We start from the raw sequence: 27,258 nt of genomic DNA on the forward strand, positions 1-27,258 counted from the left end.
CCTTCTGGTATAGAGGGATTTGAATCCTGCACAGGATATGCTTCTGAAATGTCCATTACTGCACCATTATCTGCATGATATATAGATTTCTTATTTTCTGCTTGAATGCAAAGTCTGCCCAAAACTGTTATAAATAGCTCTTGTTGCAAGGCAAACATCTTCTGCTGGTGCTGTAATATTAACCGCAACTGTTCGAAAGAAATCGACATTTTTTTTTTGCCAATAATATTAGCTCCAAAAATCACCGGCAATTATACAGCTAATTTATTTCCAAAATCTGAGTCACCACTTGTATTATTATTATTTCTTTGTTGCCAAAATCCCCGTCGCCAGTTGTTATGACCTTGCGTCTCCCAATTATTTTGTTTTTGCCAAAATCCCCGTCGCCAATTGTTATGACCTTGGATGTCTTGTTTTGCTGCCACGCGACCTATCGACCAATCCGAATACGACTTATACGAATCTTCGCACTAGGCCAACCAATGACGTTCAACCGGTGTGGGCAGTTTAGTGTCCTTATTGGTCCTATGTCCTACGAGCCCTTCCACTTGAGTCCAGAACAAGATACCAGCTTCCGAATCAGAGCAGATCAGACCAGAATCAGAGCAGATCGTTTATTTCAGGCATACTTAGTTTATATATCAATCACACAGACCGCAACGTACCATAAAATAGGAAATAATATTTGTACACAAATAAGCCCAAAAAGTGGCTGTGAATGTGGGAGGCAGTAGTTAGTAAACTGAACATAACTTAAGAACCGTAAATCGTACAATAATAAATTATAGGCCAAAATAAAGCTTATAATAAGAGGAATATAAATATATGTAATGTAATTGTTGAATAATTATACAATAAGAATATTTATAGAATATTAGTCCATTAATAGTCCTCGGGAGTTACCTGTAATTTAATCTCCACTCGGACATAACAATATCCTTCTAAGGCCAGACAGGTCGGGTTATCACAAGGACACATGGTAAGCGAGAAGTACATGTATGGAAAGATTTACTGTGAATGAGAAGTTGATTTATCTGGTCAAGGGCACTGTTCACATATTTTAGTCTGAATTACTTCAATATTATTTATATATATTCATGACTTACATACGTATTTACTCAGTTTTGGTAACAGGGCTTTCTATCCACCTTTAGTCTTCTCTCTGAATGAATTAGGTTTTAGGAAGCGTGTAGTGTAATTACTGAATTAAACTAGTGAAGCACAATAGCTTAGTTACGATTGCTTTCAATCAACCTAACGTTTTCTTAATAATCTATGAACCTACCTGGGACTTTCCTTCATAGGAAGACACATTTTTATCGCAGATACAGAATACATTCTGCCATATATAATCACGATTCTGAAATAGTTCCTTTAATTGTATTTTATTAAACCAAAATTATAATATTCTAGTCCTATTCCGGCACATTTAAAACACGCATTGGAAACTCATTTATATGACTTTTTACATACGTGATGTTCCCTAATCTGAATAGTTATCAAATTTGCCCTGCCTATCAAGACATTACAAAACTTTAAAAACGCGAGTTATGTGAATTTCTACACACGTCCAAATAGCTTAGACAAGTAATATGGATTATGATCAATAAAGACATATTAAAATATATATGTAGAGCCTAAACTTATTTCCCTGAAAAGCTAACCATGAATACGTACGTTACAGCTCGACTGAGTTCATTACTAGGTCAAGCCCAACACCACCACACCAAAGTTGGATTTACAGTTAAGAAGACAAATATTAATAAAAATATCCTTTAGCCTGTGTTTAATTTTCAACATTTCATATGAATCACAGCAAAGAACGAGTTATAAATTTGGTCAACAGTTTTTTGTCGCACGTTATTTCAACTGCTTGCATAAAATGGCTCTCTAAGCAAATTTCTCTCTTAACAGTTTGACTGACCGATTTCAACTGTAAAAACCAAATCAGCTCAACAATAGACAAGCCTGTCGGCAATTGAGGATAAGACATAGGCATATAGTAATAATAACATTAATAATATTCTTTATACACACCTATTTATCAAACATAGGGATAATTTAAAAAAACGTATAAAATATGAAAAAAAGTTTTGCTTAGTATAAAAAAACAGATCCTGAATACAACAGTGTTAAAATGCTTAAATGTTTATTATTTGTTCTTGTTCCATCTGGAAGTAATCAATAAGTGGTGAAAACTGGCAAGATTATTTTGTAAAACAAACTTTGAATATACAATGAACAATTGCATGAGACTAATCATGTTCAACAATTAGAACAATGAAAAATAATGAAGGGCAATCTCATATAACGAACACGACAGGATAGGAAAAGAGATATAAAGCTGCTTCTAGAATATAGGTGAATAGAAAATGAATTTGTTTGTTTAATTAACAAGTTTGTTTCACTACTGATTATTTAATTCATATCTTTAACATAAATAAATAAGGGAACTAGGGAAATGAAAAGAACATAAATACATGTAAAGTATATATATAGAGGGATTCGTTGAAAAAAAAGCGGGAGATAATGCTCGAAAAAGAAAACCATAATACTTTAAACAATACAACGAAATCCGTAACTTATATTGCAGTAAAATAACTTCAATTTCATTTTAATTGTTGCTGTATTTCTTTAGAAAAAAATTAGTTTACAAATATTGAAATAAAGGATATACATCTTATAAAAATTCTATACAAATATAAGCTTATTTTCAGTGATACTTAATGTTGACTTATCATCATGTGAATTATTCAAATTCTTTAACTGCATATTACGTTTAGCGAGTTCAAGACGTTCACGAGCCTGTTGTCTAGCAATCATATTGTTTTGTTTAGCTACAGTGGATTTAGTAACTTTACGATTTAACTGAAAGAAAAACAATAAAATACAGAATATCAAGTCAGTCGCAATGAGAGAATTTGTAAACTATATGAATAATTATAAACGTTTAGGATATATTACGTAATGGTAAGTAGTATTGAAAATAAAAAATAAAGCATTTCTGATTAACAGAATATATATATGTATATATGGAGAGAAATTAGGATAAGAAGTTTTCCAGCCTGTTGCAGGTCAATATTATCTAGATATTTGCATTTCATAAGCAAATAACAAAGTGACTGGGAACCCTCTAAAGGCCTCTTATCTTTGATGTCTTATAGGACTTACTTATTTGAATTAAACTGACACATTTTACAATACTATTTTATTATTATCTTGACAAGGTTATGTAAACAATGTTGTAACAGTTATCATTGCTTTTCTAAAAGGTATAAAAGCCTCAATTGTTAAGACTATTCTTTTCTGATTTGGGAGTGTGGATGTTTATTGTTGTAATGTTTTATTGATTTGATCTGTTTATTTATCGCTGCAATTTTAATAACGTTTCATCTTCCATCCGTTTCCAGCATAAAATACAATAAGTCTAAACTAAGAACTAGTTGACCATACTTTACTATGAAGTAGAATTTAATCGTTCTATGAACGGATTTTCGTCAGTTAAAATGAAAGGATATAATGCTAATTTATAGATGACATGCTGCTTGATCATCTGGGCTACCTGTTCCTGTCATCTAGATATTTCAACAAGTTATAGATTTTTGTTTGTTTTAATATATCACTATGTTTATTAATCGCATAACCTATTCTGCTGCGTTTCTGAAAAGTGTACAACCTTTCGTTGTCAAAGTTACAAAAAACTCAATAAGAGACAATGTGGTTGCTGGCAATGTACAACGAAAAGAATGCACATTATTCAGATGTTCATTCACTGAACTGCCAACATCTAACTGGCGATCACTCAATATTTATCGCCAGGACCGACCAAGAAGAAAGAAACGGAAACTTGTTGAAATACTTTACGCTGAGAATTCTATATTGTATCAAAAATATAATATTGAATAAAGCTGATAATAATAATAATAATAAAACATGACCGAATGATGGCTGCTCACGCGAATGAAGTTTATCTTCCAACAGAATAGCAATTTCATTTACAAAATAGCACAAGAATAAACATGATTAGAGGTAGTTGAACAAACAACTATAGGTCATCCACTCTCCAACAGAATTAACGCCTAGATTTAAGGTGTCATTCTTACCTCGTCATATCAAATTATATATACATATTTCTGATATTATACAACTCAAGTATCGAATGAGTTTTTATATAAATCTAAAATACTGAACAAGTCTGCTATTTTCCGTACTTATCAATGGCTAAGCCTAATTAATTTGTAAGATTCTGAACTCAATAGAAAATGGTGTAAGCGAGTGCTTAGTCATAAATTCCATTTTTAACATTAGGAATTAATTCGGACACATTACCAAAATAGTCTAAGCACATAGAAGAATTTAACCAACTTTCACAGTTCACAGTCAGTCATACATAGAAATAAGCCTGTTGTAACAAAAATCTTTAAATAAAAGCTTGCAAATAATACCTTTCGTTTCTCTGATGAAATGGAGTCACCTACTGAGATATTTTGCGTAGCAGATAGTGAGTTATCAACCGGTTGCCAATTGTTAGCCCGTAAAGAATCCACTTGTTTGAATAAACCACGAATGTCATCTACTTGAAGTGATACCATAGCCCAGAAACCATCCAAATCACTAACCAAAGTGATTAATGTATTAGGCTCATTTACGAAATTGTTGTCAACCCCAACTGTTTTTGAATTCTCCCAGGCAAGGTTTTGATGGCATAAGGCACGAAATTGACAAAACTTCTCAGAAATCAGTAGTCTCGCTTTGCCAGAAGCAGTTCGTAAAAGACCAGAAACTAAATTTTTCCACAAAAAGAATAAGAATTGACAGTTGAGCAACAACTAACTACTTTTTCCATCTAATGTTGGCTCGATTTGAAATAACGAATTGTGAATAATTGATCAGCACGAAATATAGGCAAATCAACAAAATTTTAGACAAATTAAAGTATTATGCTGTGAAAACTGACAATTCATTCCATCTTACATACGCACAAGTCAGGACAGGGAAAAAAATCTGTCCACAAAATTCATTTAAGAGACTAACGGACTTTATCAAATAATTCAATTAATTTTCAATTTTACACCTAATTATTGATGAATTTGGTTGCATACGGTGCTTAGAAATTTACGTTTTTTCGTTCATAAAACATAAATCACATTAAAATCTTCTTTGAATCAAAGAAAATATTCTGCAAACAAACAAAGTCTTCTAATTTAGACAAAATCACATAAACATTTTCACGGATCGAAACATAAAATCTCATATGTATCGGTAAGTGGTAGTTCTAGAAACTTTAAATAAATAGCAATTTCTTCTTAAGTACGACCCGTACTTACTGTGTTAATTACTCATTATCTCAAGTTTTTCACGAATATATCTAACTAAAGTTGATACTTTTCTTCACAATAAGATTTGTTTGCCTTTACAGATAACTACATGAGTAATATGATAACTAGGAAACTACATAATTGCAGGTACATCCAGCTGACGAGTCCCAAACAGGACGAAACGCGCGTCCTGGATTCCACTGCTAGCTACTATCCATCTTTGCTTATAATGTTTGTAAATTAAGGCAATATCGAGGCATACGCACAGTATGCACGTATGCCAATAAGAGACTGATCAATTTCAGTCCTAAAACATCAATGGGAAGATTCAAGTAAAATAATATCAAGTGAATAAGTGTTAATAGTTTTAATCCTGAGCTAATTTTATCGTAACGGGTATGATTACTTAGTTGTTTGAAATCAATCAACATTGTGACATGTTTTAGTGTATGAAAAGCAATAATGTAGTAATACACTTCTGTATCTCGAATTATATCATGAAATCCTTTCTTTTTATAACATACTTTGAATGGATCAATGCATACTCAATAAATACTGACAAGTTATTCGGAAACGAACTTCGATAATAACAAATTCATATTTAGAAAAATAACTTATAGAATGAACTACTATCGTTACATTCTATGATAGGATTTAGCTTTATTACGAATACTGGTTAGCCAACATCTCAGAAGTACATAGTCAAATTAACTATAGTTCAGTTGATCCGATACAAAGAGGAAACACTATTTAATGAATTTCAAACTATTCACTACTTTTTATGCTTTTCAGAACAAGAAACAATATACACTTCACAAACAGGAAGTAAATAAAAATTTCATGATTTTAAAGTGTAAATTAAGAAATCAAATTTGTCCGATTACAAATCTTAGTGGTAAATTTTGCTATCGAATATTTTGTTTAAAACAGTTATCATGAGATACTATGATGAGCTAAAGTACTGAAAATAAACGAAATGAATCTTTAAAATCCTGATGCTAACAGACATTTTATATAATTGATTTTTCATGTAATAAGTAAACAGAGATAGAATATATGTAAACTAGAATTTTCTTATATCAACTTAGTTAAATAATAATCTATACAAGTAAAAAAACATGTATACATTCTACCATAGATCAATTGCAAATGAACATTAGCATAATAAAAGGATTTTTTAGTGAGTCAATTAAAAAGTTTAAACCTTTTAAGATAAAAAAAATGTGTTTGTAACTGTTTCCAGAAACACGTAACTATTTCAGAATACTTATGTGTTGTATAAAAAATTATTTATTGCCATATTAGTAAGAAAAGATTTAAAAACATGTTCATGAGAGTGTTAATGTTAAGTAGTTAAATTATTAGACATTTTTTTTTACTGAATTACAACGTTTACCTCTATTTTTATGTTCGAATAGTCAGGAAGCACCGAAATTTCGGTGAAGTTATGCTCACTGAGCTAACTATTCTAATCATGAAGTTTTCATTGTCTTAGTAGACAAAAACAACAGTACAAACTTTGCATAGAATTGAGCTATACACTTGAAGTTTTAGATTTGCCATGTTATATTCAGTTTTTAACACATACAATATCGATTTTATGTCATCAAGAATATGGCTAATCAAACTGTCAACACTTTCCAAACCATCCATTTGATGACGAATAGTCTTTAACTTCGAAAAACATTACAGTGGACAAAACGACCACCCTTTTCATCTTTGTCTTAGTTACTAAACGTCACAAATTATCTCTGCTCATAACGACGGATGAAGAGACGTTAGACTTGAAAAATGCTGAAGTTTTGGATAGAGGTAGCACAAACAAAAAGAGAATTTTTAGAAGACTCACACTTATATAAGTGATCAGTAAGTAGTGAAATAGACACATTATCAACCAACTTAAAACAAGATAAACAAGTACAGAGCCAATAATTAGGTAAGGAGAGAAGACAATCAAAACAAATGTTCACAAAATAACAGTATAAGCATTAATAACCACCAATCGAATTCGACATGGAAAAAACAAATTTTGATGGCTCACTTTTATCAGAAGTTTGTGCTGCTGATGTCATCTAGAAGGATAATGAAAGTTTTTGATTATAACACATAGCTCAGAGAGCCTGGTTTCCACAAGACTATTCTTTTGACCTGAAAATCACCATTATGTTAGCAACTAAATGTTTAGCACATGTCCTAAATCCTATTACCTTGACTATTTTTTAACAAGATACACTGAATTATAACTCAAATTATTGAAGACTTTTGAATTTATTGATGAAATATCCAACTAACTACTTAAAGAATGGAAGGATAGATAATAAAATACGTTCCTTTCATTAAATAGAATCCGTTCATCTTGAATAAAAGAACAAATCACAGCTAAATTTATGCATAAACAAAATATAACTTGTACATACAGACATTATCGAAAATAATAATAATATTATATTGTTATATTATATGATACCATTACCTTCATCATTCAAATCAACTTCATTATTAAGATCAGTTTCAATTTCACAAACTTTATTCAATAATTCCTTCTCTGTTTGATCTACTTGTTGAAGATAAAAATTCCCATCTACTTTAATTTCTGATTGATTTGACAACGTTGTATAATCAGTATTGAGTGACTGCTTGTCTTTGATAGAATTAATTATTACAGATGAATTTCCTTCAAATGATAGTTCAGTGCTGCTACTGAGTGTATCAACTTGTAGAAAATAAAAATGTGATTAGTCCATTTAGTTAGTTATGAAGCAAAAATTTTAAAAAAAAAACAATATTTGAAAGTGACTAATAGTTTTTTTAGACAAATAATCGACTATCAACTAGTAAAAAAGATAAACATTACAATATAAGATACATAGCGTAGCACATACTCAACAATTAGCAAGTGATTATGCATTTGAGAGTAAACAACAGTAGGTGAGAACTAAATCGAACTTCAATCTCAAAACTTGGATAATTCGAAATTACATCATAGCACATTTACAACCCATTAATGATTTCTTTTGTATATACAACGCGGCATAATTGTAATTGGACAAAAAATATAAATTGAAATGTTGCAAATGAACCAGTAGTATTGGGAACAAGTGTGCACATCACAAATTAATATAAATTATTCTCTTTTTCTTGTTGCATAACAATAACAATATGTGATTGTTGGTAATAGTCAACTTCTGATTGAAAATTTTACTAATTCACTTACACAATGCAAAATATCAATTCTATAACTATGTATTTCACTTCATTCATTTATGAATCAATACCTGTAAATAGTAGTCACTTTGTCCACTCCGTCTATCTTTCAATTACTTTGTAAATCATTCGTAACTATTTCAGTAAGAACTTTTGAATTTGTAATGTTATTTTATCCAATACACCAAAACTTGATTGGCATGAGGAAAAACTAATCGAAAAGACAAGTTGCTACACTCTTTTAGTCACTTTTTTGAACGAAGAAAATAATATATAAAACACTGAAAGGAATATAGCTATCAAATACCTTTAAGGATTTCTTGAGAAAATTTAATATAAATCACTGGCCGATCTTATATAGATAGGATCATAAAAGCTTAGGACATGATGGAGACATGTTATAAACACCTTTCGCAAATTCACATATTCGATGTGAATTGATCGTACTCGTGGAAGCGCACTACTGACGAGTCCCACAATAGGGCGAAACGACTGTCCAGTACTTCCAGGTTTTCAATGGTGGTCTAACATCAATCGGTTCATGATCTCAATCAATAACAAATTTTGAACAACTAAGAAATATTATCACTCGTTACTTATTGGCCAGTTGTATGTAAAGATTTTGTGTTGTTTTTCACAAAACCTGAAACCCGTGTTTAATTTCATAGGATATACACAAAAGTTACTCTAAAGAACGCAACTGTTATCTACTGCCATTTACAGTAATCATTTTTAAAGAAAATAACTGTACTATTAAAATGTCATCAAAAAATAGGACATATATTCACCTAATTCCGTTTTATGTTGTATTGAAGTATTGAGCTCTCCCTTACTCTCATTTACCTCGCTATAAGCAGTGATGGAATCTGAAAAGCTTGGAAAGAAAGGTTTGTTTAGTGCAGTTGTGGGAGTTATAACACGACCACGAGGACTAGCATGAGCGACTGCCAACATAATGAGTGAAGATCGATTCCAATGTTCTTGATCATCAGTGTTATTGGTGTTACTAGTTGTCTAAAATCATACAAACAAACTTAAATAACCAGTGGAAAATGTCACTTAGGGAACGAGTATACAAATTAGGGGGCAAGTAAAGTTTACGTATTATAGAAGATGAAATACTGTAGTGGTTTAAAAATGGAAGAACTTGCTCCTGACTAATTTTAATGTGTTCGAATTAACTAGGACAAAGTCAAGCTGCGAACCAAGGTGGTGATAGAAAGTATATCATAGTTGGTGTCATGATTGTGCAAACGTATGTATATTCGCCGACAAGTGGAAATCCTCTTGGTAGAACGATACACAGGCCATAGAAGAAGCACATCACACATGTACCAGTTTACAGTAGTGCTGTAGCCCCCAAATGCCCTGGTACGGCCGAGAGTGGGGAGAGACAGCTCTCCCTCTCTAAATGCTCTCGCATGGCCACGTGCATACAACCACTGTCAGGGAAGTCCTACTCACTGCCTTCTCGTGACGGCGGTGTTGTCTACGAAATGGAGAGGACAAAAACCGAATTTCCGGCGCTTTAACCGGGTTGGTGGATATGGAGGGTACACCTAGAGGAGTTGGAAAACCCTGATTTCAAACCAATGGTGTACGTGGGCCACAGGATTCTGAACGAACAAATGGCGTATGAAGCAATCGTTGGTCACCGGCTTCCATGGGACTGCATCTCCTTACGTTGCTGTACTGCCCTGTGGATCAGACCGTTAGGTCGAAGGCTCCAGATGTGGTCCCCTAAGAAAACCACATGCTTCGGTTTGGGCACCCGGGCAGTATCACAGCCCTCACACAAATCTAATGAGATTTATGTGATGTATGTATCTGGTGCCTCCTTGTACCCATATCTATGTGTTAAAATAAACAAATAAGCTTGCAACCAAGCATATCATTATAAAACTGAACCGTTGTTGTAGTACTGTCTGAAATCAGAAGTTTAACTAATGAGAGAATGTATAATCCATATCACAAACACATTCCATTGAAAGTTATTGGTTAGCGTTTACCGACAAAAGCAAATAAACCTTCTTTCGTACAAATCTCTTATTTCACCGAAGCTGTTCAATTAAAACTTCACCACTTAAAGTGGCGCCAATACTGAATTTCTTTGTTAGTATATTTTTAACGCATAGTAAAACATATTTCTATAACACAGCTAAACAATGAACACGATATGAAGTTTCGCGAATTCGGACATATTAACATACACGCGCACACACAGAGAGGAAGATAACTGGTAGTTTCAACAAATAAAATGCATGTGAACTTGACTATTTAACAGTTCTTTATCTCTTCCTAAGTAAACCTGGGATAGGACTTTAAAACAGAAAATTTCATTATGCCACATAATAATTACACAGTATGCATTGACCGCAAATGCTTACCCTCTTTCTTCTCAACTTGACATTTTCTGTGCTACCATTCCAAACGCCATCACGACCAGACTAAATAAGATTTAAAATAAATACAAAGTTAGAAAATATTATTTTTATAAAATGTTGGCGTTGCATATAAAGACAACATTCTAGGAAAACCATAAACTGTTCAAAATCCTAGTACAGTGAAATAAACGCTGAACTTTTATACTTAGAGAGCACTGAGTAGTTGTACGATCTTAGCGTGAAACTCGTCGGAAGCGCTAGTCTTTGATCGAATACGAAAGAAAACTTGGAATTTTGAGGTTTCGTTTCTACTTTCATGATTTAGGTTGATCATTTTCGTCGTTCTTCTCAAAGTTAGCTATCGATAGAGATGGTGCAGACTGATTACTTCAAAGGACATGATGGGAGAGAGAATTATGATACTACAAATCGTCTTTAGCAACATCGAAATATCAAATTTACAATAAAGTGTTAAGTGTAAACCCCGAGAAGCGAGTAGTTCTGATTTATGTCTAAGGAACCTGACCTCTTCGAGGTGAAGATTTTCGACGGCTTTAAGTTTGCCTCACATACACTCCAAAAGACTCTTCACATTTAGTGACAACACCCTGTAAGTAATCGTGAAGTACATTGAAAGACTACGGTTCAACCAACAATATCATCTTTAAATATCGACTTTAGAGGCTACGATACAATTTACCCACAACGTTCTAGCAACTATCATGTACAGCTTTGTTTAGCGATACTGCGAATAAGTAAAAACGATCAGAGCGAGACAGTTCTATACATTTCTCCTCAAATGAATCATAGTTGAGTTGATTTAGCATTTGTTAGTCTACAACAACTCCATGAATGGTGTTTTATAAATCAGAAAACATAAGGACAGTAGGAAATCAAAGTCAGTAGTGATGGATTCGAAACTCACTTATGTGTTCAATATAAACTACAAAGTGTACTTCTGAGAGGAATGGAAGTTATGTTTGTTGTATTGTCGTTTGAACTGTGTTCCTTAACACTATTAAGTTCTGGTTATCATAGTTGCTTTTTCACTTCCTACATTTTATTTCGAGCGAAGATCTTTTTTTATCAATCTTTTTATAGTTCACATCGCAGACTGATTTCAGTCAGACTACCACTGAAAACTACCAAGCACTGAAGTCATTTTCTCCAAATATGGGACTCCTCAGATGTTTGCAATCATGGCCTTACCAAGAATCAAACCAAGGAGCTCCAGCCTTGGGTACAAACCTCTAGACCACTATGCTGGGATCCGATGGTGTGAGAGTTTAACTTCAGTCAAAATTCACGGTATCGCACGAACATCTTCCATTGTCTCACGCCCAACCACACCTGTCACAGTTTCTCACCAGAACTCCTCGAATTACATCTATAAGTTACATTATAGCAAACACAACAATCAACTGTAAATCATGTATGATGACAACCAAAGTTCATAAAGGCACCTAGACGCGAATTTGATGCAACTATATTTTATTACATAGCACTTAATCATAAACTGACCTCTCTTAACTATTTTGGACTCAGTCATGTGTCAACAAACAACTACAGCAACTGAATGTTATGTTGAGTAACAATGCAGAGACATTTATCATCAAACTGTTTATCATAAGTGTGAACTGAGTTGATGTCACTTTAGTTACCGAAGGAAATGGTGTTGTAAAGCAAATCTATTAACTCAATGTAAAACTAGTAAAAATACCTCAGTTCGACGACAAGATAATTGGGAATCCTCTAAAATAGATCCAGCATCTCCACACATATTTCCCACAACTCGCGACTTTTTCTCACTGAAAGTATTTGTCACTGTACTTGGAATTGCAGAAGTAACTACTTCATTTTTAATATCTGATGTCCCACTATGAGAACGGGCAATGGATAGCTTATGTCCAACAGCATGCTGAATTACTAAAGGAGAATTTTCCGTATGGACTAGATTATGAATTGATTTTGATGCTGAGTAATATTTACTGTAACCGAACGCTGCCACTGATGCGCTGAGATAACTGGGTGTATCTGAAATAAAAAATAACTCTATTTTAAATTTAGAGGAAAATATAGACCAACTGGGAAAATTCTGATTGTATTGCTCACCGTACTTTACACAGAAAATGTATGTCACCCAACGTTCTAACTGATAAGTATAAATTGGTATAGAAACCACTCACAGAACTTACAGCTACATACGGTCAAAGGAGATGTGCGATACTGGGACGCTACAGATTGTGGGAGTTTTGCACAAGACTGTGAAATTAACGCTTCTGATCGACGAAGATTATTTGGCTCAATGTTATTTATGTCATGGTTAAATGGTACTCCAAAATGATGAATTTCGTTTCCAACAGAACGTACACTATTTTCACGTGTTACAGCAGAAAGTAGTGGGGAACTGGTCACCGGCGAATGAATGCCAGTGGTACAAAATAGAGAAGATGGTGAACAGTTTGGGGAGTTTTTGACTTCAGTATCCATTCTGATATTATTAACTAGTGAATAAAACAAAAGTACGAAGATTTAAATGTATGAATGCCTATCGAAACAAACATTAAATAAAGAATATCAAAACTATTATTGAAACATTAATTGACAATAGCAATTGTACACTTTTATTTATTTATTTAAACACAAACAATGGTACAAGAAGGTACCAAATATATATGGCCACATAAATCATTCGATTTATGTGAGGGCTGTGATACTGCCCGGGTGCCCAAACCGAAGCATGTGGTTTTCTTAGGGGACCACATCTGGAGCCTTCGACCTAACGGTCTGATCCACAGGGCAGTACAGCAACGTAAGGAGATGCAGTCCCATGGAAGCCGGTGACCAACGATTGCTTCATACGCCATTTGTTCGTTCAGAATCCTGTGGCCCACGTACACCATTGGTTTGAAATCAGGGTTTTCCAACTCCTCTAGGTGTACCCTCCATATCCACCAACCCGGTTAAAGCGCCGGAAATTCGGTTTTTGTCCTCTCCATTTCGTAGACAACACCGCCGTCACGAGAAGGCAGTGAGTAGGACTTCCCTGACAGTGGTTGTATGCACGTGGCCATGCGAGAGCATTTAGAGAGGGAGAGCTATCTCTCCCCACTCTCGGCCGTACTAGGGTATTTAGCGACCGGTTAGGATATTGGCTAACTTTTATAATCGGCGCTTATGATCCCTACTACCCCGAGAATAATAAGGAGTTATATTTGCGAGTAAATCAGTAGATTTGAATCTTCTGAACCCTTACCATACATTAAGTACGGTGACTGTCATAAAAGTATCTCTCCTAGAATCTGACAGACATTTAAAACTCTAACATCACTCAGGTACAATATGACAATACATTTTCCGAATCATTTTCAGTATTATACACATCTTTACGTGGTAGTAGATAATCCTTCTTAATACAACCTAACCGAGTTGTACTGACTATAAGGCGTTCCATTTTAGGTCCTATTATCCAAGGTCGAACGAAGAATGATGAAATTTAAGGTGGATAAAGCCTTAGTTGACGAAATAGTAATGCAAACGTTAATTTAGAGAAGTTGTATAGTTTCAAAAAGCCCAGGGGTCAAACGTTAAGCCATCTGGGTCAAGTGGAAAGACATCAATAACGATGAAAAACCGATACATACGACTTTTCATAAATATTTCCCCCAACCAACACTAACTTTAGGTAGTTTGACTATTCATCTAAATAAAGAAAATCTGTCCAATATAGTTACGCCTGAGCCTTACTTGGTTATTATCAATTCATTTGCATAATTACTGATTAAAAAACTACATTTATTTCTTTGAACACAAAAATATTGGCACAAGGAGGCACCAAATGCATATGCGCCACACAATAACGATGAGAGTGTGAAGATAGAGAATGTAAAGTGTGTTAAAGAAAAAGAGAACAATAACGAACAGAAATTGGTGTATGATAGTGAAACAATAATAAAAGAAGTAGTTCAGTTAGCAAAGGTACAACCAGAAAGAATTCTTCTAGTTAAAGTTACGTTCGCTTTTATGAAGAAAGTTACAACAGCATCGCCACTTGTTTCTATTCTGAACCATGTTTGATAACAACTCAAGCCATTATGTTGCACAATCTCTAGGACTCCAACCAGGGAGTCGTGAAGGACCAACAGAAGCCAGTCCTGTACATCTTTCTTTCATACCGCGACACCATGTCATACACTGACCATCTCTCCGCATTTTGCAACCAGTCCCAGCGTCGGCAAATAATGCACGACGAGGAATTCTCTGGGACGACATTCGTAGAATATGTCCAAGACACCGAAGTCGGTGTCTCAAGAAGGTGACACCAATTGCATTATCGTCTCTGCGCCCGAACACACGATGCCGAACCTCTGCATTACTAACACGATGTTGCTATTGGATGTCAGCAATCCTTCGGAGACAACTATGATCAAACACAGAGTCGTCTAACATCCTCAACTCGGAGAGGCCAGGTTTCACAATCATAGAGCAAAACTGCTCTCATCGACGCGAGGTTGGGACACTCTAATTCTCAAATTTTCGCAAACAACCATCAGTTCAATAACCTGCCACTATCTATAAAAGGGCATGAGTTAAGTCATCTGGGTCTGGTGACATGTGGCGCTTTAGGGGTTGGAGTTCCGGCTCGTTAGGTGGATCAGTCATCACCGGTCATGGAGAGCAGGAACGTCTGACCGAAGTTGCCGGGACAGCAGACCAGTTGGATTACTTTTCGAAAAACTCTGTCTATCGTCCGACGTCGGTAGATGTTGTTGAATGGCATTATCTCATCTTCACAGATTGTTTCACACACACCAAACTACTTGCTGCCAGTGACTCGGATGGGTTGAAAGAACTTACGGTAGTTACCAGATGCAGCTGCTACTTTAGACTCAATGGCACGCTCCAACCACCAGGCTTTTCAGTCCTTATGCAAGCTTCGCACAAATCCATTACGTAACAATCTCCATTTATGGTCAAACTCGCGGCCACTCAGAGTAGACCGACGTGCTTCAATGAGTTGTGAGGAGCCTGTAGAAACCCAGTGCTTATAAGCAGGACATTTCGCGAAGCTGCAAACGGCTTTTCACTCGCCGTTTCCATGGTATCACGCAACTGTAGCCAATACTTATCTATGCTGCTCGATGGGCTAGTAGCTAGCCTTAAACCTAGCTGGGTTTGGTATTTAGTTGCAACAGCAGCTGCAACCAATTTGCTGACATTGGTCCGTTTAGGACGATGAGCTTGTTGGCCATTGAAACATAAGATTAACGCAAACAAGGTCATGATCAGAGTCCAGATAGGTAATCCAAAAGGAGAGGTAGTCTTGTACACAACTATGCCAGAGATAGCTGATCACGATGTGATCAATCTGAGTCCAAACTTGAGACGCAGAAGGAGAGCGTCAGGTGGCACATCGGCGACGACTGTGCCGGAAGTCAGTGCTAGCCGAAAACAGATTGTAGCCTACGCAAAGTTACAGTAGACAGTCACCGTTATGACCTGTGATCAACAAGTCCCGATTGGTCTGTTTGAATGGATGTGTGGTTTCAGGAAGACTGGTTCAGTATTCGTAGTTGGTGGTAGCATTCAACTTTCGACCAGTCGGTGACTCCATATCGTTTCGATAGAACAGGGTTTCCACCATAGGCTAGCTGCTGTGTATGTTGAAAAATACGCAGGATGAGAATAAAAGGGAGTAGATAAGTAATGTAGTGCAAAAGAAATAGAAACGAATGTTATCAAATGATTCGTCTGAATGAGCGTTGAAGCAAAAGTAATTTTGCCAGTAGTAGTTATCATTTGATTTGTGTAGGAGCTGGGATACTGCCCGGGTGCCCAGACCGAAGCAGGTGACTTCCTTAGGGGACCAGATCCCGAGCCTTCGACCTAAAGGTCTAATCCACAAGGCATTGGAGCAACGTTACGAGATGCAGTCTCATGGTGGATGGTGACAAACAATAGGTTCATACGTCATAAAAAGTATAAATGGAGGTGAACAGGTCATAATTCACTTTTTGCCAAAGAAAAATGAAAAGAACTACATGGAAGTTTCAACTCACGTTCAGATTGCATGGAAACATGGATGTTGTAATCAACGCCAGTATCTTGAGCCTAGAAAATATACACAATAAGAACCAAACATTTTTTCATGACCAAGCTGTAATGCTGTTTTATGGGTAACTATTTGATTATTGTAGAATGTAAATGTTTTACTACTAATTGTTTTTATTTGTGCTAGATTAATATAAACTGTCGGCCTGATGGAATATCTGGGCTACCTGTTGCTACTACTAGATATTTCAACAAGTTATCTCTTTTATTTACTTTAACACATTATGATTTTTTATTTATTCGAGAACTGCAGCTAGATAGACTGGAGCACCAGCACCAACTCGCTCAGCGTAATTGTCCTTGCGAAGAAGACGATGTACACGACCAACAGGGAATTGAAGACCAGCACGGGCTGACCTTGTTTTAGCCTTACTACGAACTTCACCTTTACCGCGTCCACTCATTATTTTAAGAAGTAGAGAAACGTGTACGTGATTACAAAACGCATAACCTATTCAAGTGCATATAAGAAGTTTACGACTTACCGCTTTACAAAATACAACCAGAGACATCATAGTGTCTGGCAATATGTATTGAAAAGAATGAACATGAATCAGATGTCGATTCTCGAACTGTTAACTTCCAAATGCCGATCACTAGTTGGCAAAATGGACTATCTCCAACTACTATTGGGTCCAAATATGTTTCATAATGGTGCTGTAATCACAACTCAAGAATCCTGGTTAAATGATTTACACGACGATTGTTTAAAATCGTTACAAGGTCGTAACATTTATCGTCAGGATCGATCAAGTAATAAGAAAAGGTGTGGCGGTGGCGTAGCTACATCTGTAAATGTGAACTAGTGTCGATCTAATTTAGCATATTTTAAGTTTCAAACGACTTTATCGACTATTTAACTTCAAGATGCCAAACACTTGAACAAATACGATTACGTTTATGCTACCAACACTTACATGACTCTGAACTGCACATCATCTGCACTCTGGGTATCGCTGATGAATCCACTGAATTTGCTGTTACTGCCTTTAATGGTTCACCTACAACTACATGTTGCGATTTTAATTCATATGATTGTAGCTTTATTTTATCATTAGGTTACCAAAATGTGGTAGATCTTCCCACTCGTTCGGATGCCAATTTAAACTTAGTTTTATTTAATGATGTGGGGACATATTTCACTCGTAAGCGTGCTCCGTTGTCTAGTCCCTATTTATTCATTTAAACACATAAACAATGGTACAAGAAGGTACCCCGACCGAAGCTGCTAACTTGACGCGGTGGTCGGGCTTGCCTATCGTGATGACCCAACCGAGCTATATTGGCTGGAACACATGTTCCTGTAGGTTCTACCATCCCAGGCAGGTCGATTGGAGAACGGTAAGACTAAAAGCAGCAACTCAAGGTCTGAGGGCGAAGTCGTACTGCTGACTGTAGAGGGGTGTGACAGCAGTAAGGTGTTTCCCTCGGACAACCAGCATGACAGCGATGCTGCCTTCCCACAAGGAGGGGTGGGGTTAGAAAAGGTCGACCCTAAAAATGTCACACCTCACCTTACCTCACAGATTTCCGTCTCCGGCGGTAAGGCCCTTAGAAGAACGGAGCTAACACGTTAAAAACCTTCCACGAAAAGGCCGTGTGCGACCAGCCTCAAGCAGTTGTCCCTTGGGCACTGCGGTCACGCTCCCAGGTCGTTAAGACCAACACTAATCCGATTTCCTTTTCAGGTTCCTCAAGAAATACCCTTCTACGGTGTGGGCAGCCGGGAAGTGATATCAGCCCTCATACCCGTAACAGCACACGAGAACATGTTGGTCACATTCAAATCCTTCCTACACCTCCTAATACCTCTCTTATCTCCATGACTAAACCTTCTCACGTCTCTTTATCATCTCGCACTGCTAGGGCAAACGATTCGAGTACGCGGAACGTTATTCCTGGTCTCCTGAAACCACGCTCTAAACTACACGTAGGAGCTTTTAACGTCCGAACACTGTGCCAAATAGGACAACAGGCTTCCTTAGTTAGGACTTTAGAATCCCGCGCCATCGATGTGTGCTGCGTCTCCGAAACGCGCATACAGGAACCGAGTAGCGTCATCTATTTGACCTCACCATACCAAAATAAAGAACCGACCCGATTCACACTTCGTGTATCTGGAAGCCCAGATTCTGCTTCCCGCGGCCTCGCCGGCGTAGGTATAGCATTGAGTCCTAGGGCAGAACTAGCTCTCTTAGAGTGGATCCCAGTAGACAGTCGTTTGTGCGCTGTCCAACTGAACGGAACAGTAAGGACCCAGAAAGATAGGGACACTCGTCGTTGCCTCTTCGTCGTCTCTGCCTATTCTCCCACTGACTGCAGCTCAGATGATGTAAAAGATAAGTTTTACAGAAAGCTCTCCGACCTTCTCCCTAAAGCTAGGCGTTCGGATGTAGTAATAATGGCCGGTGACTTTAATGCTCAAGTAGGTAAACTAAGCGATAGGGAAAGACACCTGGGTGGATCTTATAGCATCGTGGCTCAAAGAACAGATAATGGCGACCGTCTGTTGCAGCTATGCTCAGAAAACCGCCTGTTCCTTGCAAATACTAACTTTAAGCATAAGGAAAAACATCTTTTAACATGGAGACCCCCTAATTCGTCCCAACGTTGGACCCAAATAGATCACATCGCTATCAGCCACCGATGGAGGGGCTCGACAGAAGACTGTCGCTCATTCTGGAGTACATGCTTAGATTCAGATCATGCTCTAGTACGAGCGCGTACCTGTCTGCGTCTTACTGGACGTAGGAAAGACGCTGCAAGTCAACCTCCTAGGGCCCTACTTGATGATAGTCAAGCTAAGAGTATATTTCAGGAACAACTAGGAAAATAGTTACGCAGCCATGTATGTGATCCCCACCCCGAGGCAGCATGGAATGATATCCGAAAAGCTGTGGAAGCAGCAGTGATGTCTGCTAGTAAGGTAAACCACAAGGTTAGGGAGAAACACTGGATCTCAGCAGCATCTATCGCACTGATAGATGCTCAGAAACTCATTCCACCTGGCTCTGAACATAATGAAGAGCGGAGTCAGCTTAAGCGCAAGCTGACAAGAAGTCTACGCAATGATCGTGAACAGTGGTGGGTAGCGAAAGCAAGAGAGATGGAAAAGGCAGCGGCAATAGGTAATAGCAGACAATTGTTCAGACTTGTTAAGGAAACCGGTATTAGGAAACCGACTGTTAGCGAAACACTCAGAGAAAGATGGACATATTATACATTCTCAATCCAGGAGATTGGATCGGTGGGCAGAACACTTTAGGGATCAGTTCAACTGGCCTTCAGCCACACTTCGGTTTCCCACGATCTCTAGTCAACCTGAATGGCAAGTTAATGTAGGTCCTCCGTCTCTTTACGAAGTTGAAAAATCCATAGGAAATCTGAAGCGAGGGACAGCAGCAGGCCCTGACAGGTTTACTCCTGAGATTTTTAAGGATGATGGTTCAGTATTAGCAGTGAGATTAACTGAGGTCTTAGGTAGAATTTGGAAACTGGACGTAATCCCATCTGACTGGTCTCAATCACTGATTGTGCCAGTCTATAAGAAAGGACAAAAATCCTCTTGTGACAATCACAGAGGAATCAGTTTGACAAATATAGTGTCTAAAATATTAGCTTCAATAATACTTCGACGCCTAACTAAATCTCGTGAAGAGCAGACTAGAGAAAATCAGGCTGGTTTTCGACCTGGACGTGGTTGTATAGACCACATATTCACACTACGTCAGGTTCTAGAACACAAACACACGTTCAGACGCCCCACAATCGTAGTATTTCTCGATCTTAAAGCAGCATTCGACTCTGTCGATCGTAAAGTTCTATGGAAGCGTTTGTCACTGAAAGGAGTACCAAAGAAGTACATTAACCTTATAAAGGCTCTCTACTCGAATACAACTGGTAGAGTGAGAGCTTATGACGAACTGTCATCAGAATTGATTACCTCAAGTGGTGCTCGTCAGGGCTGTCCAATCTCCCCATTCTTGTTCAACTTTGTCATTGACGTACTTTTAGAGATAACACTCTCCTCATCTAAATTTACAGGGGTTGAACTTCTACCGGGAGGTTCACTTGTTGACTTAGAATATGCTGGTGACATAGTTTTATTTGGCGAAGACGCTGACAAAATGTAGAGTCTTCTGACCACTCTAAGAAACAATGCAGGCATGTTCGGGATGCGATTCTCCCCTTGAAATGCAAAATGTTGCTTCAGGATTGAGTTGCATTGGCACCCGAACTAATGATAGGGAGTGAAGTAACTGAGCATGTCGATCGCTTCACTTATCTTGGAAGTCTCATCAGCCCTTGTGGTCTGGTGTGTGACGAAATCTCAGCACGGATACAGAAGGCTCGACTAGCTTTTACCAACTTGCGTCATTTATGGCGTAGGCGAGATATCTGTCTATCAACCAAAGGACGGGTTTACTGCGCAGCAGTTCGTTCCGTCCAACTTTATGGCAGTGAAACATGGCCGGTAAGAGTAGAGGATATTCGTGGGTTACTAGTATTTGATCATAGGTGTCTTCGAAATATTGCTCGTATATCGTGGGACCATCGAGTAAGTAATGCAGTTGTTAGAAAACGGGTACTAGGTAAGGATGGCAAATCAATTGATGACGTAGTGAAACTTCATCAGTTGAGATGGCTGGGACACGTGTTACGTATGCCCAACGACCGACTGCCTCGACGTGCGATGTTCAGTGGTATAGGAGTAGGTTGGAAGAAAGCTAGGGGCGGCCAGACCAAAACATGGCACAAGTCCATGAAGTCACTGACAAGTGGACTGAGTCATGTCGGTAGGTGTAGACTACCTGGTTGGGGACCGCGAGATGATAGCAACCGATGGTTAGAGACCCTGAATGACATGGCTCAGAATCGTTTGCAATGACGCAGGTGCATACACTCTTTGTGCTCTCCCAAATTTTAATCTCCTGAATCTTCCTTGTCTCTTTTTTTTCTCTTCCGAAATTTATTTCGCTGGATTATACTCTTTAAATAACATCTCCAAACCCTAATTTCCCCGATTACTGCTTATACTCTTATTACCTCTACTACTACGGGATTCGAATCGACCACTACATCTGTGTGCTAATGTGGTGTGGCAACTCGAACTGATGTACGTACGTACGAAGTTCTACGTTGTTACTGACTGACTGACAAGAAGGTACCAAATATATATGGCCACATAAATCATTCGATTTATGTGAGGGCTGTGATACTGCCCGGGTGCCCAAACCGAAGCATGTGGTTTTCTTAGGGGACCACATCTGGAGCCTTCGACCTAACGGTCTGATCCACAGGGCAGTACAGCAACGTAAGGAGATGCAGTCCCATGGAAGCCGGTGACCAACGATTGCTTCATACGCCATTTGTTCGTTCAGAATCCTGTGGCCCACGTACACCATTGGTTTGAAATCAGGGTTTTCCAACTCCTCTAGGTGTACCCTCCATATCCACCAACCCGGTTAAAGCGCCGGAAATTCGGTTTTTGTCCTCTCCATTTCGTAGACAACACCGCCGTCACGAGAAGGCAGTGAGTAGGACTTCCCTGGCAATGGTTGTATACGCGTGTCCTTGTGAAAGTATTTCGAGGGAGCAGACTCCCTTTAACCTCGGCGGTGTCAGAGCGTCTGGGGCCTGGCCCAATGCATATTTTACGAAGTCGTACATCATTTATAACTAATCGGCTAAATAATTTGCGCAGGGAATTCAATAAAACACCTTGGAGTCAATATTGAATAGTTAGCCGTTACGAAACTTTGTATCTTTAATTTGAATACACACACATAAATAGAGTTGACAAGAAACTTACGACTTTATAACTAGAATTTTGACCGCGAACATTTTGTGAATGTGGTGAGGGGGATTTCATTGGATGTGGTGCGAATATGAGCTTACGGGGGACTGGAGCAGATCCAATGTCTTGGGTGACCAACTGCAACTCCTCTGATAAGTCGTCAACTGTGGAGTGTGTATACTGGGTCTCTAAAACAGGATCAACACTGGTTAATGAAGGTTGTGAATTTGTGCTACAACCTGTAGAAAAGTAAAGTTAATTGAATCAAAAGATAGGATTTACAAATAATATATGCATCAAACGAGATATTTAGCAAATGTTCCTAATTAGTCATTGAATTATATAAAGTGAATTCGTGAAACTTTTGATAAATAATATCCAATTAAGTTTCACAACAAATAAAACTCATTTAACTCCAATTGAGTGATCAATGTAATTATCCAGTTAACCCACACAAGTACATACATGACGGAAAAATGAACGCAGAAGTAAAGAGTAGAACATTAACAAGACCAAGCGGCTGTGATAATAGGAACAAATTTGCAATAACAGGAATCGGCAAGGAATACGATTGCCACCTCTAGAACCTTACATATAACTAATCCGTAGGAATATATCAGAAAACATTTGTTTAGATTTTTTGTGAAAAATGATTGAATAACCTATGACGATTGGTCCTACGCTTGAGTTAACTGTCCAATAAGATTATTTCGGATACAAAGCATCACAAATCTGGGACTAAAACAGAAAATTTCATTCCTTCTTGTCCAAAACATCGTGGAAACCACTACAGGACACGCCAATGAAAAGCGAACTAACAAAAACAAACATAGTGAGCACTTGGATGAAAATAGAACGGACTATAGAAAGTTAGTTGTAAGGTAACCCTTTAGTCTCACGTTGCCCTTAATATTTTCTGGAAAATATGTAACGACTTGATGAGCATTTTAATATCAGATTAGTCTCATCCCCTCATGAAGTGACAGATAAGAACCAGGTTGTAACAACCCCCCTTAAAGATTACACCAAAAGACATAACATACCCCTTAGCTACCTATTCAATTTCCTTTAAGTAATCACGAAAATTATTGTGCATAGTCCGGCGACTCATGACTTGTACATCCCTAGCAATGTAATTCCTATTTCTATTGATAACCGAAGAAATGATGCGACATTAAGATATTGCTGTTTAGTTCCTGTAAAACGCGCTAATGGAGGATGCAACATAGACAAGGCTGCACCGTTAAATGAACATATCAGATAACATAACGACATTACTCTTATTAGAAACCTCAGGAAAGGTGTCTCGTACTAGGTCAGAAACATGTTAGCATTACTATTAATCGCGCTTTTTCGAACAATCCATACATTAACGATGGACATCACCAATATTAGTAACCTTAATTATCTAAATCTCAAGAACTAATAATTGATAATGCTATCAGTGGTCTAATCCACTGAAAAAGTAGCTGAAAGGTACTTTTTGACACCAGGATAGTGAATTGTATTTTTTTTATTGACAGCTAGGATTCCAAGTGAACCGACAGCAAACATGGTTCAGAAACTGATTAGCATGAACATCTTAATTAAATGGTCTTTTTATCAGTGATACCTCACTCGACTAATAAACATCCAGTAATATGCAAAGTAGGAATGGGAAAAATAAGTACTGACAATTGTAAGCGTTCTGCAAGAGAACCCGTGAAAAATGAGTACATGTCATTGCGCTACGAAATGTCTTTTTTTCTCTATTATAAAAGGGAACAATTAAACATGAAGTGTGAAGTCCTGCGTTAGTATCTGCCAAGACAACAAACCTCAGCAATTTTGTTACAGACTTTTATAACTATTACACTAAAAACAAGATTGTTCGAAATGATAGATTTACGAGGAGTATGATAGTATGCAAAAAAGTTCAAAGTCTTCATCCACCAAGGATGTAAAAAACTATACTTACGTGTTTCATGAAGTTGATCAGACAGTTTTGCGGATTTCCACATACGCTTTGTGAACCACCTACGTAACTTCCGTGGACTAGGATTGCTTGATCCAGAGTCGCTGCGTGACATACCTGTCTCACCCTTAGTTAACAGAACAGAAGAATTATTAGTGCGAGATATTTTGTTTCGCGGGGTTGAAAGTCTGCGTATCAAATTACTAAACAGTGACTTTCGATTCGGTGTATTCGATGAAACACACGGTACTGAAGGTCTTTTTGTGTTTGTGTCCTTAGGCAGAATATTAGGTACTAACTCTTGGTGTGGCACAGACCCATTTGTAACGATAGAACTGCTCATTGATGACATGGCCTTAGTTTTCATCGGTAGAAATGTAGTGATGACGTCCACACTATTTTTGTGATCTATTTGGTGGATTTTAAGTTTATTGGACGAGAAGTTATTTAATTTACCCAACGTTTGTACGCCTTCTGACATCCCCGGAGAGCTCAGTCTGACGACTATAGTCTTAGTCCGTGGCTTTTCCTCAACAATATCAAGACGCGGCCTATGAATAGACTGACTGTCTTTCAATCTCAATTTATCTGCCACTGGTGTAAAGAAAGACACAACCTATGTTAAGCCATTATAAAAAACTACATTTTCGTACCTCAGACTGCAGTAGGTTACGTCGGTTGGAAGTAATACAGCGGTCATCTGATCATTAAACTGAATTGTGATGATTCTTAGCTTACCTTTAACGCTGATCTCATTGTCCCCTTGCATAACATCCACAGAAACAAAAAGCACACGCTTCTACAGAACTGAAAGCAGCGCTACGGGTCCAATATCCAATATCTCCGTGGTTGTTGGTTCTTAAACTGCCGACTTTTCATGAGTGCCTTGATATCCAAGAACGATCCTGGGCCTTCCCTACCTAGCAATATGATGATTCATATGATACAGAAGATTATAAAGTTAAGCAACATCTCTCAAAACCTTCCTAGAGTAGGAAAAATAAAAAACAATATACAGAACGATCCGCAGGCAACAACAATGTGAAATTTTTCATCACCAGATTGATTTCAGGTCTTATTCAAACCTCTATAAACAACTTCCAGTATCAATCCTCTTCAAGTAAATTTCTGAGTGTCTAGTGTTCTCTTGAACTGATTACCTCTAAGTTCAAACACCACAAAATCTCTATTATATGGATATTTACTCCATTCTTGGCACTTGGACTAGCCTACTATGTTCCTGAGCTTTCTTATCGTAGTCAAACGATAAATGAAAGCTTTATTTGGTCCAAAGTAAATTACTATTTTAGATATTCACAGAACACATTATAATCTACACTAAGACAGAATTAGATCTGACCAATAGAGGCATAGTGTGCACAGTAGTCCTCGGAAATCCTGATTTGCATCGATAGTTGTCCTTTTTTCTTTTTTCAAGCTATCCCATTTGCCTATTAAACATAAAATTTCAACCTAAACATAATTTTCAAGTCCGTATCTCCCCCAATCTAGACTAGCCGGCCAGAAGATCTAGCTCAGCCTGGAGTGCACATGCATCCTCTATTACTTATCAATAAATGTTGGCATCATTGGCATAAATTAGCATTGTAGACCAAACAATACTGCGGAGTTAATTTTTGCAAAATATCTAACGTAAAGTACTCAAAACGGAAATCTTTGTAATCCTTACTATCACATTAATATGACTTAATATATTTGTCAAAATATTCCTCAACTGCTCGGGCAAATCACATAAAACATTTCAGAAATTTTTTCATTAGTTTCTTGTACTCGCTTGTTGTAACCGACTTGTTATGCTTTATCGGTTTATTTTTTATTTAACCTACGGTCAACGTTGTGCTCGATCGTATTGTCATGTTATGATATACATTAGTTCAACACTGTTCTTTATCTTCAGATCATTCTGGAGTCACTTCTCAGCCACCCAGTTTTGATATGGCTAAGTAAAATGTGAGTGTAAAGTGGCTTGTTTGGAATAAGATGAGTACGCTTATTTCCATGGTTTACTGCGTTTAGAGTTTTGGCATAAAAATCCAAAAAATTTTACTGGACACTATCTTCATAGATCAGTCGTAACATACTGCAATCATTTGTATCTCTCCTCATAGTTTCATTGAGTTACAATATGTAAAGAATAGGAGGGAAACGTAAATAATGACTGTTACTTGAAAACTTTCATCGCTCACCATAGATGTAGAACTTGAGAAACTACTGCGTACACAGCCATCATAACATGTGTAATTTTTGCCAGTAACACTTGTGGAACTGTTGTGTGATAATGTGTAAATTCACGTCCTCTTTAAAGGTTTATCAATTTACCTAACAGGCACATCAATCGGCATCCCTATTATACTTAAAATCCATTTTATAAAGCCCTTCTGAAACTAATGAGAAAACCACTAACCTTCAACAAGTGAATTCGTGGGGCATCGGGCCGTAACCACACAACCCTCAAAGCTGAACACGAGA

At 37.3% G+C, this 27,258-nt stretch overlaps 1 protein-coding gene across 2 annotated transcripts; it reads right to left on the bottom strand.

The window, feature by feature from the left end:
• Nucleotides 1-903: 903 nt before the first annotated feature.
• DLGAP2_1 (Disks large-associated protein 2) lies at nucleotides 904-25,585 on the bottom strand. Of its 2 annotated transcripts, XM_051213907.1 has the most exons (13): nucleotides 25,507-25,585; nucleotides 25,422-25,468; nucleotides 25,225-25,384; nucleotides 24,772-25,176; nucleotides 22,830-23,053; nucleotides 16,966-17,017; nucleotides 13,102-13,410; nucleotides 12,627-12,940; nucleotides 10,910-10,969; nucleotides 9,311-9,536; nucleotides 7,792-8,031; nucleotides 4,446-4,783; nucleotides 904-2,868 (listed from the first exon to the last, which is right to left on the bottom strand). In XM_051213907.1, exons 1-13 carry the CDS (start codon nucleotides 25,535-25,537, stop codon nucleotides 2,692-2,694), a joined length of 2,583 nt encoding a protein of 860 aa, XP_051073506.1. In that variant the 5' UTR covers nucleotides 25,538-25,585; the 3' UTR covers nucleotides 904-2,691. The 2 variants fall into 2 exon arrangements, with proteins under 2 accessions (XP_051073506.1, XP_051073507.1); XM_051213908.1 differs by having other exon boundaries at nucleotides 1,999-2,868; nucleotides 12,627-13,410.
• Nucleotides 25,586-27,258: the final 1,673 nt, after the last annotated feature.

Source organism: Schistosoma haematobium, chromosome 1 (genome assembly GCF_000699445.3).
Source record: "Schistosoma haematobium chromosome 1, whole genome shotgun sequence".
NCBI lineage: Eukaryota > Metazoa > Platyhelminthes > Trematoda > Strigeidida > Schistosomatidae > Schistosoma > Schistosoma haematobium.

Bases quoted from the DNA above. Each gene is read 5' to 3' on its own strand.
- DLGAP2_1 (XM_051213907.1), bottom strand. From the start codon at position 25,537: ATGCAAGGGGACAATGAGATCAGCGTTAAAG. The intron at 10,970-12,626 runs GTATTTTTACTA...AATCTTATTTAG, and splicing joins TATCTTGTCGTCGAACTGAG to TCTGGTCGTGATGGCGTTTG. The intron at 4,784-7,791 runs GTAATGGTATCA...GGAAAAATTTAG, and splicing joins AGTTGATTTGAATGATGAAG to TTTCTGGTCTTTTACGAACT.